The sequence below is a fragment of the Rhagoletis pomonella genome, unplaced genomic scaffold, assembly GCF_013731165.1.
Source record: "Rhagoletis pomonella isolate Grant_MI unplaced genomic scaffold, Rhpom_1.0 Rhpom_scaffold_00007, whole genome shotgun sequence".
Lineage (NCBI taxonomy): Eukaryota > Metazoa > Arthropoda > Insecta > Diptera > Tephritidae > Rhagoletis > Rhagoletis pomonella.
The window spans coordinates 3563838-3582352 of NW_023458561.1; the positions used below are offsets into that span (position 1 = coordinate 3563838).

At 35.9% G+C, this 18515-nt stretch overlaps 1 protein-coding gene across 1 annotated transcript in view; it reads left to right on the forward strand.

Annotated features, from left to right (window-relative positions):
• LOC118742255 (ryanodine receptor) overlaps positions 1 to 18515 on the forward strand; it is a gene marked incomplete at its 3' end in the record, with an annotated part of 525243 nt that overhangs the window by 343409 nt on the left and 163319 nt on the right. Inside the window, 2 exon segments of the mRNA XM_036474193.1 lie at positions 667 to 1044; positions 1102 to 1883. Coding sequence (XP_036330086.1) covers positions 667 to 1044; positions 1102 to 1883 — 1160 coding nt within the window.

An 18515-nucleotide genomic window follows, 5' to 3' on the forward strand; every position in this document is an offset into this window, starting at 1 on the left:
ACTTCTACCGCTTAGACTTTGTTGCTTTTTCAATTTTTCCTAATAAACAATCGTGGTACAAAGCTCAATAAAAATATTAAAAATAAAAATGCTAACAAGCCACAATAACATTGACAAATAAAGCTTTTTAATTTTGAGTTATTCAAGAAAGTTATTCAAGTATTTAAAATGCTTTTAGCGTTAGGACTGCATTTTTTTGGTTTTGTTTTCAACTATGTATGTATATTTATAAGGTGTTCCTTTCATATAAAAAATAATAAAAATTATTTGTTACGAAACAAGTAATTTTTAAGCAAAAAACAAAAGTTCAATTCTCATACAAAAATTTAAGATTATCGTTTATTTCTGCATGATCCAATGATCGGATGTAAACCAAATTAATATGGGACCACCTGTGATTACCTCACCTTTCCTTTAAAAAAAATTATAGAACTCGGTTAACGTGGTCCAAAGGTACATAAACAAAAATATTCCGACGAATTGATAACCTTTCTCCTTCTTTTGAAGTCGGTTCATAAAAAATAACAGACTTATTATTTTTGAAACGTAAAAATTAATTTTAACGTTCGGCTTCGGTTTCGGCTTAAGCCAAAATTACAGCTTCGGTCGGACACTAATAAATATGTAACTTTAAATCATATCAACGTTTAAAATTTACATTTGTAGACCGAAATGCCAGCTACTCCTATGCCACAAGGACCTAAACAGCTAACCTCTACCACGTTGGGCCAACCCCCAATAGAAGCATCTGGAAACGAGTTATTTGACGCAGATTGCTTGAAGCTTATAAATGAGTATTTTTACGGAGTGCGGATCTTCCCTGGACAAGACCCTACTCATGTGTATGTGGGTTGGGTCACAACACAATATCACCTTCATAGTAAGGAGTTCAACAAATCGAAAGTACGTTGCGGCTCGGTTATTATTGAGGATGAATATGAAGCAGTCATGGAACGCATTGATCGTCAGAGCTGTTATGTTGTAAGGGCTGATGAACTTTTTAATGAAGTAACGCAAGATTCTTCCGGAAAGGGCGCCTCCCAGGTAAATATGTATATATCATTACAGACAAAAGATGAATATAATTTATCAATGCTTTAGGGAATGTTTATTGGATGTTTTGTGGACACATCTACTGGTATAATTCGGTTTACGTGCGAGGGAAAAGAAACATCTCACCGCTGGATGATGGAACCAGATACGAAGCTTTTCCCAGCGATTTTTGTGGAAGCAACCAGTAAAGAAATATTGCAAATTGAATTGGGGCGCACATCTACGACTTTACCTCTATCTGCTGCTGTATTGCCTACAAGTGATAAACACATAAATCCTCAGTCGCCTCCTCGTCTTAAAGTTCAATGTCTCAGGCCTCACCAATGGGCACGTGTCCCAAATACTGCTCTTCAAGTACATGCTCTTAAACTTTCCGATATCAGGGGTTGGTCTATGCTATGCGAAGATCCTGTGTCAATGCTGGCGCTTCACATACCAGAAGAAGATCGCTGCATTGACATTTTGGAATTAATAGAAATGGATAAATTACTATCATTTCACGCCCATACACTCACGTTATATGCTGCTCTTTGCTATCAATCTAACTATCGTGCTGCTCATGCTCTTTGCCAACATGTTGATCAAAAACAACTTCTTTATGCTATAAGGTCAGAATATATGAGCGGACCTTTACGTCAAGGCTTTTATGATCTGTTGATTGCCCTTCATTTGGAATCCCACGCTACCACTATGGAAGTATGTAAAAATGAGTACATAACTCCATTAGGAACTGAGCTAAAAGAACTATACAATGATGAAGAAATGTGCCACTCATTACGATCACTCGTAACAGAATCTGTGCGTCCACAAATGCGAATGACTGAGATAACGTAAGTATTGACACTCTTTAATTCAATCCACCGTGACTTAGAGATAACTTACCCAACGACCGCCACATCCATGATAAAAAAATTACAAGGTAAAGCCATTCCCCCAATTGGTCGGCCATGATTTTTTTCTATCGTTTGCAAGCATTTTAAAATCATATAAAATTTAAAATAAATTAAATTGTTCACAATTGCTGTTGCTTGGGGTTGAAAATGAGAATATGTGTGTGAGTTTGAGTCTGTGATGGAAAAGTGGTCACAATAGTGCCATTTTTGGCACTTTCATTCACAAGGGCACTTTTGGCACAATCCATTCAGTTTTGGCACAATCATAAATTAAAGAAATTTAGCCAGTATATAACAAACAATCATATATTATTGATAGACTCGAAAAGTTAAAAGTAAAATCACTTAAAAATTAAAACAAGTAATTTTTAAGCAGAAAACAAAACCGACTTCAATTCTCATATAAAAATTTAAAATTTTCGTTAATTTAGTCATGATCCAATGATCGGATTTAAACCAAAATAATATGGGACCACCTGTGAGGTAACACCTTTCCCTCAAAAAAATTAGAATTATAGAAATCGGTTAACGTGGTCCTAAGTTATGCGGTAACATACATAAAAAAAAATTTAAAAAAATATTCCGTCGAATTGATAACCTATTCTTTTTGTGAAGTCAGTTAATAAGGCTCACTATATAAAATTAATAAAAATTATTGAATGTAAAGAATAGTCAAAACTAGTCAAAATGTCGCACTGAAATTATTTCGAACATAGGTGTATGTATATGTGTAAACAGATCCGAATGGGTATATTTCAGTGTTTTCCCCCTTCGTAATTGTAATATTGTGTTTTTTATTTTAATTTATTGTATGTAACTTTTTAAAGACAAGTACAAACTTAGATCTATGACAACCGAAGTCATCAGCTTGTATACTGTGTTATTTTACTATGATTTTACCCTAATAACACAGTAGGGAGGCAAAAATATCACGGCTAAATACGAAAACTTAATTTTGGCCTCTAGATTACGATGGCGTTTTCAGAAAATCCGTATCACGTCAAAATTTTGAGATATTTAGGGGGGAAGTTTTAGAATTCTGAAAGTGAATTTTTCGTCGTTTAAAACACTGTGCTCAGGTTTTGAATTGTTTTCTGGGCAAAGGTTTTGATAACTGCTCTTACTTAACTGGGATCTTTTAAATTCAATGGTGTCCTCCGTTTTTCCAGATTGCCTCTAGTTTTCGAGTTAACGGTGCTTGAAAATCTGCTTAAATTTTAGGTTTTTTGTTAATAATTACCTCAGTTTTAAAGTTATTTTACTAAACTTTTACACGTGACTGTATTTTGATATTACCTTAGCTATTTCTGGAAATCATGGAAATCGGTTCACTATAACATATAGCTCCCATACAACTGATTGTTCAGATATGTGGTTTCGCGTTACAACTCATATTTTATTTCGTAATATTTTTTATAATAGTAGTTTATACACTGCTTGGACCTGAATTTGGGTTCTTTTCAATCCCACTCTGGCATATTTTTGCAGTCTCTGTTGTACGAATGGCAGTCTATACCGCGTCTAATTCACATAAGTTAAGAACCAAAAAACACAAACTGAAAATCTACGCGCGCGATTACTGTCATATTAATTGATAAAAAACATCGAAAATTTTGCGAAAAACTTTTATTCATCATATCATTGTCTTCGGAAACTCCTAAAGATGAAAAAAATTAAAAAGCTTTGCAATAAATTAAACAAGTTTTGTTTCGTTTGTGGTAAATTCGTTTTGAAATCAGACCAGCGTAAATTAGTCTCAAATAAAAATGCACTAGCATGCTATAAATGGTACTTTTTGCAATCTGAACCTGCACAAAATAAATAAACTCCCGAATTCACATGTATTTCGTGCATTAGTGTGATGAATTTTTGATGGACAAAAAAAACGATTTTCGTTACGATTCGGTTTACCAATGATTTGGACAAATCCCGGAAAACACGAAGCTGAAAATTGTTATGCATGCACCAACAATACATTTGGTTTCAATCGAAAAAGTAAGTAAATTTAAATAAAACCATGAAATTATGTATAGTTTGCCCTCACCTTAATCGCTGAGTGTATGAAATAGGTAAAAGTTTCTGTATGTTTGGAAGGTACCACGCCTAAGTATAACCAACCGTGGAAAGTCTGCAGCAGATGTCCAAATTAAAAAAAAAAATGGTACAGCACAGTTTTTGTCCGCCGAACACACAAACTTAACATTTGTATATCGATGGCTGAGTGGAAGATCTACCTATCTCGGCAGCCAGTTCGAAAACGCCCTATCTCCGAAAACTTTTCAACAACGCCCTACTTCAGAATTTGATTGAAGAAAGCACTATTTCAGAATTTTATTGAAAACATCCTATCTCAGAATTTTGCTGAAGAACGCCCTATCTTAAAATACATTGAAAATGTGCTGAGATAGGGCGTTTTTAAATCGGCAGCTGAGATAGGTCGATCTTCCACTCAGCCATCGATATACGCATATATATGTACGTACATATACTTATAAATATTTAATTCAATATATCGGTTTTGTGTCGTCTACAAAGGTGTACCGAGCGCTCATTTACCTGTTGCACATAGTGATGCATTACAAGTTCCAAATCATCCATCCGAACTCGAAACTGTCTATTATTGCAAAGTCTATGGCAACGCCATTACCACTTGATGATGGATCTGATTACATTCCGATTGAACACAATTTACCGTCTTTCGTATCCCAAGAACACCTAAACAGCATGGTGCGTAAATTAAATCTCTCCTATAACAACGCAATGATTTTGGCATCAGAACTGAAAAGCGTGAATGTTTTAGCACCAGGAGTTATCGGAAGATGGCACTCAGGCTTATTGCATTGGTGTTGCAGGTTTGATGAATGGAATGGGAATTACTGACTATAAACCCGAACAATGGCGTCTCTTTATTGACGCATCAAAGCGAAGTTTCAAAGCAGTCTTTCTCTATCGCGATAGTAGCAAGAAACCCGTTCCCATCTTGTATGCGGTTGGAATAAAGGAATCATACGAAACAATGCAATTAATCTTAGATTGCATCAAGTACGAAGAGCACAGATGGCGCTTGCACTGTGATTTTAAAGTTCTCTCACTACTATCAGACATGCAAACGGGCTACACTAAATACTGTTGTTTGTTCTGTCATTGGGATAGTAGGGCCAAATGCAATCACTATACCAAATGTGATTGGCCAAAAAGAAAGGAACAATCGATTAGTCAATTCAATATAGTTCATGAGCCCTTAATAGCGCTAAATAAAATCATGCTTCCCGATTTACATATAAAACTTGGTGTTGTTAAGAATTACATCAAACAGTTGGTTAGAGTCAACGAAACTGCATTCCTATATTTGAAAAACAATGCCTTTCCAAAACTTTCCGGTGAAAAAAACCGCTAAGGTAGTTTATTGATTGTATATGAGTGAAAATCTCTCAAGTGGTTGTAAACCGAAAATATCTGGACCCTCCAAATTTGGGTGGCCCATTTGAGAGATTTTCGGTCATATATTTTATTATATCTCTCTCTTGCTTTAAAACCCCTATAATTTTTTATTTCAGGTGTGCTTAATGGGCCGAACATCAGAAGATTAATGAAGGATCAAGGCTTCTTGGAAACTCTTGATGGCACAGCAGCCGTTGCATGATATGCAGTTCCGGCTTTAATTAAACACGTTCTGTGTAAAAATCGTTCACCCGAATATACTATTTTTATTGCGAACTTGATGGAATCTTTTGACGCCTTTGATGTGCACATGTCGCTTAAAATCCACATGCTACACAGTCACTTTGACTTTTACGAGCAACAGCTTTTAACAGAAACCGACGAGGTAGGAGAGAGATTTCACCAATCCATTATGTGTTTTGAGGACCGTTCGCTGGAAAACGATTGAATTCAATGTTGGCGGACTTTTGCTGGTCGATCGCAGGAGGCAAAGGATATTAAAAAAATCATTCGAGCAATAGAAACTAGCAAAATATGCCAAAACGGGATTGAAGAGAACCCAAATTTAGGTCCAAATAGTATATAAACTAATATAAAAAAATATTACGAAGTAAAATATGAGTTGTAACGCAAAACCACATATCTGAACAATCAGTTGTATGGGAGCTATATGTTATAGTGAACCGATTTCCATGTTTTCAGAAATAGAAATATCAAAAAACCTAAAATTTAAGGAGATTTTCAAGCACCGCTATCTCGAAAACTAGAAGTAATCTGGAAAAACGGAGGACGCCATTGAATTTAAAAGATCCCAATTAAGTAAGATCAGTTATCAAAACCTTTGTCCAGAAAAAAATTAAAAACCTGACCACAGTGTTTTAAACGACGAAAAATTCACTTTCAGAACTCTAAAACCTCCCCCCTAAATATCTCAAAATTTTGACGTGATACGGATTTTCTGAAACCGCCATCGTAATCTAGAGGCCAAAATTAAGTTTACGTGTTTGGCCGTTTAGCTGTGATATTTCAAAACCTTAAAATTTACCTACAGTGTAATTGAGTGAAGTACATTAAAAATACTATTTATAAAAATACATATGTGGTTCTTAAAAAAGCTCAAAAGAAAGCAATTTCAATTTTGTGGCACTTTCATCTCCTTTTTGGCACTATTTTTGCAGACCATTAGGCGCATTTTTAAATTTGGAATTCCATCCCTGGTTTGAGTTTTGAACATGACACAATTAAAGGCGAGTTCCTATCAGATGGTAGCGGACACTTACAAAATATACCTTGAAATCAGCTGCCCCTTATTTGCAGCATAGCAAATCGTCTACTACCCTATTATGCAGTAGTCATACGAAACTCCGTATAAATTCCCAAATAATCCTAATTCAGGAACAATGGGTATGCCGCGGGCGTACCTGTGGACTTGGAGGGATTTCCTGGGGTAACATCCTTCAATTTAGAAGGACAGTAAGGCCAAATGCACGATGCTTAGAGAGTCTTCTCCCAAGATGTCGTTGCGATAAAAATTGGGTACTGAAAGACGGGAAACGCGCCGAGGCCATCGTAGTCTCCGCTTACCTGTCATACGATTCTATAGTCCCCGTCCCCCTCCTTCTAGGGTGATTATGAACATCGTGCAGTATGCCGAGTCAAATGGTAAGGGCCTAATAGTGGGTTGTGACGCAAACTCACAAAACACTATATGGGGTAGCACGAAATGAAACTTCCGTGGGAACAAGCTATTAGACTACATCCTGTCCTCTGAATTGGTAATACAGAATGTGAGTAACAAACCTACTTCTGTCACCAGCAGGAGACAAGAAGTGATAGATCTAACCTTAACCAATGTAGTTATGGCCGATCATATCAAAAGATGGTTGGTCTTAGATGACGAATCTCTATCAGATCTTCGATTCATCGAGTTTCGGCTAGGAACTGACACTTGTCAAGTGCCAGAAGGTCGGAATCCTCGAAAGGCGGACAGGGAAAAGTTTGGGTTGCTCCTTGAAATGGGAATACGAAATCTACTTTGATTGGTTGTTTTGAGGAAGTATGTCCGCTAAGAACAATAGGCTGGGAAAAGCGGTCCCATGGTAAAACGCTGAACTCACCAAACTTCGAAAAAGGTTTAGGAGACTTCTGAATAGGGCTTTAAAAACCCGAAAAGGGGAGGACTGGTCCGGATATCATATCATGCAGAAGGAATATAAGAGGCAAATTCGCAAGTCAATATTAAGCTCTTATAAAGACTTCTGCGGTAATATCGACAACATTAAAGAGTCTGCCAGGCTGTGTAAGGTACTTCAACAGGAACTGACGGTTAGGCTTGATTCTCTCGAAAAATCTGATGGAACTTATACCACGGCACTGCTAGAGACATACAAAACTCTCCTGGAAACTCACTTTCCGGGTAGTAGGATAATTCCTGACGCAGGTAGAGATATTGTGGAGGGTAGAGCGTCGGGAAGAGCCACCAGACTACTAAACTGGTACACAGCATCACGGGTCGTGACTGAGGAGTCAGTGAGGTCTTAGCCTCTTTTGACGATTTTAAGTCACCGGGACCAGATGGTGTGTATCCGAAAATGTTAAAGAGTGGGGAAGACAGGCTTATAAGGTCTTCAAATAGGGTTTTTAGGGCCTGTCTTGCATTTGGCCACGTTCCCACTCTTTGGAGAAAAGTCAGGGTAGTCTTCATTCCCAAACTAGGAAAGGATGACTATGCGCTGGCAAAAAGCTTCAGGCCAATTAGCCTGACATCCTTCATGCTGAAAAGTCTGGAGCGCACGGTCGAGAAGTACATTAGATCAAAGGTTTTGGTGAACAGCCCCATTAGTGTTCATCAACATGCATACAAAAGCGGAGAATCCTGTGAATCAGCCCTACATGACCTTGTAACAAAGATCGAGGTGGGGCTGGAAGCAGGTGAGTACGCAATGATAGTCTTCGCTGATATTTAGGACGTTTGACAATGGTACTTTTGACTCTATGTGCTCTGCGGCTAGAAGACATGGTGTGAACGAAACCATCATAAGGTGGATTCACTTCATGCTATCTAGGAGATTGCTAAGCGTGGGGGATGAAGATGCCCTTTGTACCATAGCAGAAGTTGGGAGAGGATGCCATCAGGGCGGGGTGCTCTCACCTCTCTTGTGGTGTTTGGTATTGGACTCCCTACTAAGGGAAATGCAAGACTTCGTTCACATCCAAGCTTACGCGGATGATATCTGTGCACTGTCATCAGGTAAATATCTCATGGAGGTTTGTGTTAAGACACAGATAACCCTGAACAAGATTGATGGATGTCGCCCAGTGCAGGGTCTTGCTGTCAATCCCAGCAAGAAAACCCTAGTCCTGTTTACGCGGAAAAGAAAATTGGAAGGTCTCAACCTTCCAGTGCTTAGGGGCGTAAACTTAAGCCTTTCCGTGGATGTGAAATAGGGGTAACTCTAGATATGAAGCTGACATGGAAAACTCGCGTTGAGCTGAAGGTAAATCGAGCGCTGAAAGTTTTCGGACAGTGTCGAAGAGTCTTTAGGAAGACCTGGGGTCTGAGACCGGCTGTGGTATTTTGGAAATTTCATAGCTTTAGTCAGGCCAATCGTCACGTATTCTGCTGTAGTATGGTGGCGCAGAATCATGATCAAAACCACGGCTTCTGTGCTAAACAGGCTACAAAGGAGTGTGTGTATAGGCATTATGGACGCTATGAGTACAATGTCAGGACCGGCTCTTAATGCTCTGTTGAATTTGTCGCCTCTGGATTTAGCGATCCAAGTGGTGTGTGGCACGACGATCGGAGCTCTGGGCACAGAGAGTTGTTCGGAAGGTGTCAGAGAAATATCCTTTGTTTTTGGCACCAAATGACAAAGTCATACCTTGAGTCTCCTTTGACACTCCAGACACTCTCTTGGGAAGCTCGGTGAAAACTTTCTATACTGACGGCTCAAAGACTGAAAACGGTACTGGAGCTGGATGGCATCTGGACGGAAACTTCAGATGCTTTACCGCTTTGGGTGCAATGACAACGGTCTTTCAATCGGAAGTATTTCCAATACTGAAAGTGGCAGACTGGATAACTGGCGACAGCCAAGCTGCTCTAAAGGCCCTGGAACCCGCTCGAACCTCTTAAAAGTTAGTCCAGGAATGTAAGTTGAGGCTGAACTCCATTACAAGATGGAATGAGCTTGAACTTGTGTGGGTACCAGGACACCACGGTGTTCAAGGTAACGAACTTGCTGATGAACTGGCGAACTGCGGTTCTCTGGAGCGCCCAATTGGACCGGAGCCAATTGTAGGGCCAAGCATAGCGGGAACGATCCGGTGCATCAAGGATCTCATAAGCAAAACTCATGAGAGTCGTTGGTGCACTATTGACACCTGCAAAACAACCAAGTGTTTCCTGAAAAGGCCTGCCAGGGTGGTAGCAAAATTTCTTCTCAGAAAAAGAAAGAGTGATCTACGAGCCCTGGTAGGACTGATTACGGGGCACATTTCATGGGGACGACATATGGTCACCATAGGCATCATCGACGATCCACTGTGTGCATCGTATCTGGAGGACGAGGATAGTACTGAACATTTTCTCTGCCGCTGTCCGGCCTTCGATAGACTCAGATGTAGGGTTGCCAGATTCTGAAATGGAGAAAGGAGTACATTTCTATTTTCGATAGAAAAAAAAGCAGTACAAAACTTAAAAAAGGAGTACAATTTTTGTTTTAATTTTTTTGTGCAATTTATTGTTACAAATTACCATTATTTAGGTACAAACAAACACGGATATCATAGAAATATTTTTTAAAGCAACATAAATGTTAAAAATAAATAACTAAATTCTACTAAAGAATTCCAGGCTATTCCTGAATGTATGGCAATTTTTTTTCATTTATATTTAAATATTTTTCTGATTTTTATACCCGAGCGCCCTGCACCTACCTGCCTTGCTACCATGCTTACACCTTTTCACTATCACACTTAACTTTACTTACTAAGTAGTGTTTGCCACAATATGAATAGCAACGTACAGGGCGTAAAATAATAACTGTCGCAAAGGTTTACCGAAAAATAAAAGAGTTCTTTAAAGATTTTGCAAAAAAAGTATTTTTTGCTAACTTTGTAAATAGTTTACTTTAATTTTATTAATTACTTTTAGAATTTTAATCCTTATTTCCATTTGCCAGCTTTGGAAGATAAATACATGCTTTTTTCAGGTGTAGTTTTTCTTAGATTTTGTATAAAAAAAGAAGAACTGTATAGGTATAGGGTTGGTCGAATGAATGGCCTCATAGTCACCAGTTCCGAGTCTTTTCGATTGCTGAGTATGAGGCCTTATGTTGGACAAAAGACGGAGTATAAAGGATCCAAATGGGGGAAGTTAGCCTATGGTTACAGAAGATATGTAATAAAGTAACCGACGAAGACTTGCGTGCCGCTTGAGCTTTTCTCTCAAATTATTTACCGCTGGTAAGCGCAAATGAAGGTTAAAATTTAAAAACTTATTAATAAAATTTATGTAAAATCTGTGGATAATTACCAATAAACTCCTTTTTTCCCAAATTTTATAAAGTTCCCTTTTATTTTTCAATAAAACCTGTGCAAGAGTTATTATTTTACACCCTGTATATGATAAAATATTAATAGCTGGAAAAAGGAGTACAAAAGAAGTACAAAACTAAGAAAGGAGTACATTTCCAGATATTCTTTTTTTTTGGAGTACAAGGGAGTACATTACAATAAAAAGGAGTACGTTTACTCCCAAAAGCAGTACGTCTGGCAACCCTACTCAGATGGTACATTTTTGGGTCGGATGTACTGAGAATGTATGTCACATTCTCTTTCCCTCGACAAATTGCTAAAATTCATAAAGGAGTCTGGTAAGTTTGCAGAGGAGTAATGAATTCCCACCCCCACCTACATATCCTTTTCCTCTAAATCCTGTTTCTTGCCTTAAGTACAATGGGCAATACTGCCTGAGTGCTTTGAAAATTTGTTTTTGCTTTTTCCGGCCATTCCATTCCATTCCAAGCAATTTCACTTTTGTGGCACTTTCATCTCCTTTTTGGCACTATTTTTGCAGACTATTAGGCACCATTTGAAATTTTGGAATTCCGTCCCTAGTTTGAATTTTGAACATGACACAATTCAAGGCGAGTTCCTATTAGGTGGTAGCGGCAGCCTTCCCAGCGAGTTTGAGTTTTGAACATGATACAATTCAAGGCAAGTTCCTATAAGGTGGTAGCGGGCACTTAAAAAATATAACTTGAAATCAGCTGCTGCGGTAACACCACCTTGTATGAATTCGCCTTGATACAATTTTTCACAGGTGTTGCCTTTCAAGCGAGTTTTGCTTCACATCCAAATTTCTGCTCCCTTATTTCCATTTTGACGCTTCTCAGTGTTGATTCTTTTAGTTTTAGTTGGGTTTTTGTTTTCGCCCAATTTAATTATTATAATTTTCCAAAACAAAAAAAAAAACAACGATTGAATAAAGTCAGGTACAGGGATGCCAACTATAGTGAGCCTAATTCCACAAAATTCCTGAAAACATTCCTTTATTTTCAATGGTATTCCCCCAAAATATCTTCTACTATTTAATTCACTCCATTCTCATTTTTAATAGGAAAAAACATTAATAATTATGAGATAACAGGGACAGTATTTTTTAATAATTTATAAAACTAATACTTCTGAGTATATTTCATAACGCATATCTATCATATACATATGCATGTATGCATATCGGGCATAGAAAGACTTTTCCTTAGGATCGTGTATTTCACAATGAAATTTTTGTAATTTTCTGCAAGTCGGACTAAAATCAAGAGAGGTTTTATTTTTAAATAATTTTTTTGTGGTAAAATTGCCTCAAAGTGAGAAATGTCAAATATAAACGTGAGCATGAGGCTATTACGTTATATTTTAAACCCGTCACACCGTAATCTCATTATTTGTTATTTCAAGTTGTAATTTATTTTTAATAGGAATGTTCTAATAAAAGTCGTTTGTGTATCGCATTCCCCATAAATTTAAATCCGAGAAATTCAAATTATACCAAAATCGTGGAATTCTCGTCCGGTTGGCATCATTGGTCAAATATAAGCATTTTGAAATTCTTTACTAAACAAGTGTATATTCTCGGTTTTGGAAATTTAATTTTTCCCTTACTTTAAACTTTTTATTGTTAGTAGCAACACCGGCGGATTTTCCTTAAGGCCCAGTAGACTTGCGGCTAGGACGGCCAATATAGCAAAAAAATACACTGATTGTAACAAGAGACGCACGACCAGGGTTGCCACTTTTGTAAATTGTTACCAAAATTGGTAGAAAAAATTTGGTATGGTAAAAAGGTAAATTTTTTCTCATTTTGGTAGATTTTTGATGAACTTTCCGTTCTCGATTTATTTTTCGTAGTTATCTTTAAATATATTTAGGGTACTCACAGTTATATATTATCTACTGTGTTAATTTTGCCACCTGGTAACTTTAAAACATTTTACCATGTGGTAACTTTGTTTGTTGTTGGTTCCCATACTAATTAGAGATAACACTTTTGGGCAAAATTACTAGACTTTGTCTCATGTTTATGTTCTGTGTTAAACTGGCATCTATCGCTGCTTGTACATACATACATGAATTTCGCTTTGGGCGCAGCGCTGCTTGTACATAAGTTTCTCTTTGCGCCTGCCTGGAGCTGGCAAAGGTTATTTATTTTTTATTTTTGCGCTGTGCTAGCTGAGTATAAAAAAGAGAAGAGAGAATAGAGAGAAATATGTATGTGGTTTGTTGATGCTCTCTAAACACAAACGCGTGAAAGGCAAACGGTCTAGCAATGCGTGGTATTGTTGATAAACTTAATACTTTATTTAAACATAAAGGTTGCTCACAGTTCGAGTGTGTTATCTTGTTAAAGTTGCCACCTTTTAACTTTAGAAGTAAACTGTGAGTACCCTAATTATAAATTTCTTTGCATACTTTTTATATAATTACATACGTATAAATGTATATCGATATAAGGCGAACATATCGCGCTCCATTCAAATTTAATTTTACTGGAATCCCGAGGAGCTTTTGATTGCCTAAATATTTTAAATGATTATTTAAATATAAAGAAAAAATTTACAGGTATGTAATTACGCACCATGATTGTTCGCAACAAGAATTAAATCAACGCCATTTTTTATCAATGGATAAAAAATAAAAAAAATAAACAAGTAAGAGCAGCGCTGTCTTCGGCTATGCCGAAGGCTTCATACCTTTCATGAACATCTGCAAATTTTAGTTTGACAGATTACTGATTTTGAATACATCTGCATACATCGATAGAGGAGTTACATACTTATATAAAAAATCGCATCTAAACAATCAGAGGTATGGAAGATATACTTTATATGGCACCAATCTAAGTGATTTTCACTGCTATGTGATCGGTATGTAAACCGGTAACACAATTTATTGGATTTAGTTTCCTACATAAAGGAGATATATCGCAAAAACTGGTATATGAACAATCAGTGCTATAGGAGATAAAGCTTATACAGCATAGATTTTGACGATTTTCTCAGTAGACTTTGTATTATTATTTATAAAATATCTTACGAAATTTATCGGTTTTAGCGGTTCAAATAAAGGAGTTTTACAGTAAAATCCCATATCTGAACAATCAGATGTATGGAATATATATGTTGTAGTCACCCGATCGTTGTTATTTTCACTGTAAGTATTCTGTTAATAATGAGTGAAAATGGTGCGAAATTTCATGTTCCTAGCTGCATAAATGGAGGAGTTATGATAAAAGACCTCATATCTGAACAATCAGTTGTATAGGGGCTGCAGGCTATAGTGACCCGATCTTCGTTATTTTCACTGTAAGTCTTCTGCTGATAATGAGTGACCACAGTGCAAAATTTCATGTGCCTAGCTACATAAATGGATGAATTATAACGAAAAATCTCATATCTGAACAATCAGTTGTATGGGGGCTATAGGTTATAGTTATCCGATCTTTTTAATTTTCACTGTAAGTTTTCTGTTGATAATTATTGAAAACAGTGCGGAATTTCCTGTTCCCAGCTATATAAATGGAGGAGTTATAACGAAAAATTTTATATCTGAACAATCAGTTGTATGGGAGCTATAGGTTGTAGTGAACCGATCTTTGTAATTTTCACCGTAAGCATTCTGTTGATAATGGGTGCAAGTGCTGCAAAATTTCATGTTCGTAGCTGCATAAATGGAGAAGTTATAACGAAAAATCGCATATCTGAACAATCAGTTGTATGGGAGCTATATGTTAAAGTGGTCCGATTCTTCCGGTTCCGACAAATGATTAATACATTATAAAAATACACCCACCTACCAAATTTGATCCGGATATCTCTAAAACTGAGAGACTAGATTGCATACAAACAGACAGACAGACGGACAGACGGACAGGCGGACAGATGGACATGGATAAATCAACTCAGCTCGACGATCTGATCATATAAGTATACATTTTAATGGGTCTATCTCTTCTTATTCTGGTACTTACAAACATCGGACCAAAGTTATAATACCATTTCATGCTCATGAAAGGTATAATAAATGGCGCATATTCATAGTCATATTTAGTACTCCACTAAGTCGAAGCTATTCATAGTCGCCTTAGTTTCGACTTTTCTGGCAAAGTACCAACTTAAAATTTAGTTTCGGCTGCAGCTGCAACTAAGTCGTAACTAGGAGGAAGTATTTTATCAAATTAAGGGAAAACAGACGAAATATGTAAAAATTAAGTTGATAGAGCGTGATTTTGATAATATTGAATAATCTCCAATTAAAATTTACAAGGATCGATCGATTTTAATCGGAAGATGAAATTAAATGCATATTACAATTCGAATAAAGCTACATCACAATTTTATAATTGGAATAATTTAGATAAATTCTCAAATAATAAGTCAGTTTCACGCTAGTTCTTTTAAAGTTAATTTGTGCATAACATTTAGATATCTACTATTTGTATGTTTCACAGCATGCTTTCGATAAACATCGACTTCACATCACTGCGGTTGTTCTGGCTATTTCACACAATTAACAAGAAAATGATAACTTATTCTTTTGCATAATCATACAATGAAAATAAAAATTACATAAACGGATGATCAAACTTGACATTATTTAATAAAAATGTAATTTTTCGAAAATATCGTAAAGAAAAATCGATACATTTTCACACCCGTTTTGCTATATCGTAAACTAAGTCGAAACTACTTAGTAGAAGTCTGAAATGCGACTATGAATAGAGGTAAATTTTAAGTTGGTACTTAAATTTAAGTTGCAACTTTGTTAGTTTCGACTTAGGCCGTGGTTATGCCACCAATTTTAACTGGCAATCAAAAGAAAAAAATTTTGGTGATTGGTGAGAAGTGGTTACGCTCTGTTTGCTGATTGGCGAGCACAGGGTTGCTTCTTAAGAAATGCCTTTTTCCATTTCATACAATTTCGCACACAATGGCAGCACTGAAGTAAAAATGCAACTAAAAATGCATCAAAATTGAAGTCGGAAAATGAAAAATGGAAGAACAACTTAATATTTTTTCTTTCTTTAATATTTAGTTTTTATAATAATATTTTTTTAATATCTATTTTATAATAATAATAAATAAATATTTTTTACTATTCTAGTATTTAATACTAATACTTTTTCGGAAAATAGCGTATTGCCACCCTGAAAAATTGGCGTGTTGGCTGTTCGGTTCACCCAGCAAATCGTGCTGGCTGTTCGATTTCCAAAATTCTCTCGCTCCGTGCTGTGCACAACAACAATTGCACGGTGATTGCCAATCGAAATTGATGGCGTAACCACGGCCTTAGTTGCTGGACTATGAATACGCGCCAATGAGAATTTTAAGCAGCACATTTTTGGCTATACTCAAATAGTATTTGCTTTAAAACTCCATACCTCAAATTGTTCTAAAAATTCTGAGTAGAAAATTCGAAATTTAGACGAAAATTTTTGGAATTTTTCTATATGTATGTATATAGTTTGAATCCTCGATTTTTATGGATTTAGTTAAGGCAACAAAAAATTTTTACTCGAAAAATATTGCGAATATTAAAAAAAATCACTTTTTTGAGTCACTGTATTTGTCTATAATAACTCGAGTTGAAGTTTTTCAAATAATAAAGTTTCATTGTTGCCTTTAGTTCCATCACTTCCGCTTTTGGTTGAAGGAAACGAGAATATGCCAATAATACGACCCAAATACCGTATAACTAGTTAAATAAAAAGTTCTTAAAAACAATTTTAATTCTTATTGAAATAACTAAAAATAAAAAATAAAAAAACTATAGTTTTAATTAAAATAAATAAAAAATTAATAAAACTATAGTTTTTATTAAAATAATTATAAAAAAGTTTTTGGTAGATATTTCCCACATTTGGTAGATTTTTTTCAAGTCGATGGTAAATATTTTTTTCGTCAGTGGCAACCCTGCGCACGACCCAAAGTAAATGCCCGTGAGCTCAGTATAGCGACACTTAACTTAAAAGCTATATGGCTGTAAAAACACCCAGTTCTAAGAAAATTTATAAATAAATAAAATAATAAAAACTAAAAATAATAACTGTTTGCCAATGGCTCGAATCGAACCTGGGTCCTACGGAATTGTAGTACGCAGCTCTCACCACTCGTCGACAAGACGACAAATACATTTTCAATTTCAGTCTCAAATAAAAGTAAAATTTGGGAAAAAGCCGATGATGGCCGATGAATTGAGCGATGGCCGGTTTTACCTTATTAGTATTTTTATCATTGTCACAACTGAAGAAAAATTTTTTTTTGAGAATATGCATCACTGTTTTTTGTTTTGTTTTTGAAGTTAACTGAATCATCAGCGAAGTGCCATGCATACATGCTTACATCATATCTAACCTAGATCCAAAGTTCGATCTACTAAAAAAAAACGCATTTTCAGAAAACGTTAAAAACTGATTACCGCATCCCTATGCGCTGCAGGAGTTTTCTTTCCCCATCAGTACTTTTCAAATGTATACAGAAAAAAAGTTTTAAGGATATTGTGCTTTAATCCTTTATTGGGGCTGAAATTTGAATTTTTTGCATTATCTCTCTATTGTTTCAGAAATGTGTTTATATTTTTTAGTTACTTCGAGTTGAACCTCTTTTGGTGAATTTTTAGTTGATTTTCTTTTAAAGAGTCAATATAAATTTAAGCTTAGCAACATTTTCAGTTCAATTAAAACAATCCCACCCATAGAGCTGTCTAACTATGATCAACTCCACACAGGCTAATACATTTGAAAAAAAAACACCGAGACAACACCAGTACACAAGTCAAAAAATAGATTTATTATCAATAGGGAACGGATTTTTAGGACCTAAAAACCTATAAAAAAGTCAAAATCAAATAACGAAATAGGCAAAATAAAGTAGCGAGATAGGCAGGAAAAGGCACTAGAAATCGCAAAAAGGCAAACGAAGGCACTAAAAAAAAATCCGTTAAATAATCAACGTATACATTTATTTTAGAAATGTTTATTTTACAAGTGAAAAGAGAAAAACTATGAACTAGTTTCATTGTACGAAAAATTTGTACTTTGAATCTTTGATTATTTTCTCTTTCCTAGTTTTTAAATCACAAAACGTTTAATCTCTATAGTTGTAGTAACATTGAACCACACGATGCATTTCGAAGTTTTCTGGCAATATTTTTATTCGACTTTCGCAAAGAAAAGCCTTGAATATACTAAACGTGCGTTGACGTCAGTTGATACAAGTGGCTCCAAATTTAAATAAGGAACATTTAAAACTTTCATATTATCATAAATAAGGGACTCTTCCTTGCCCTTTACAATTGAAAGTTAGAAAAGGCAAAAATTCAATAGCGGCGAACACAGAGGGGGTTAGGGGTTAAACCTTACCCAAACCGATCGTAAAAATTTATTTCTCGTACAAGAAGATTGCGGATGATTACTTATTATCATATGACTGGTTCGAACACTGCAAGAGAATGCCTAATTTTTAATAGTTTGATAAATATTTTAGTAAGTGAACAAATTTTTGTACATAACGGTATACGAAAAAAATACGATTGCAGGACCTGTGTTCAAGCCTAGTTTCCGAC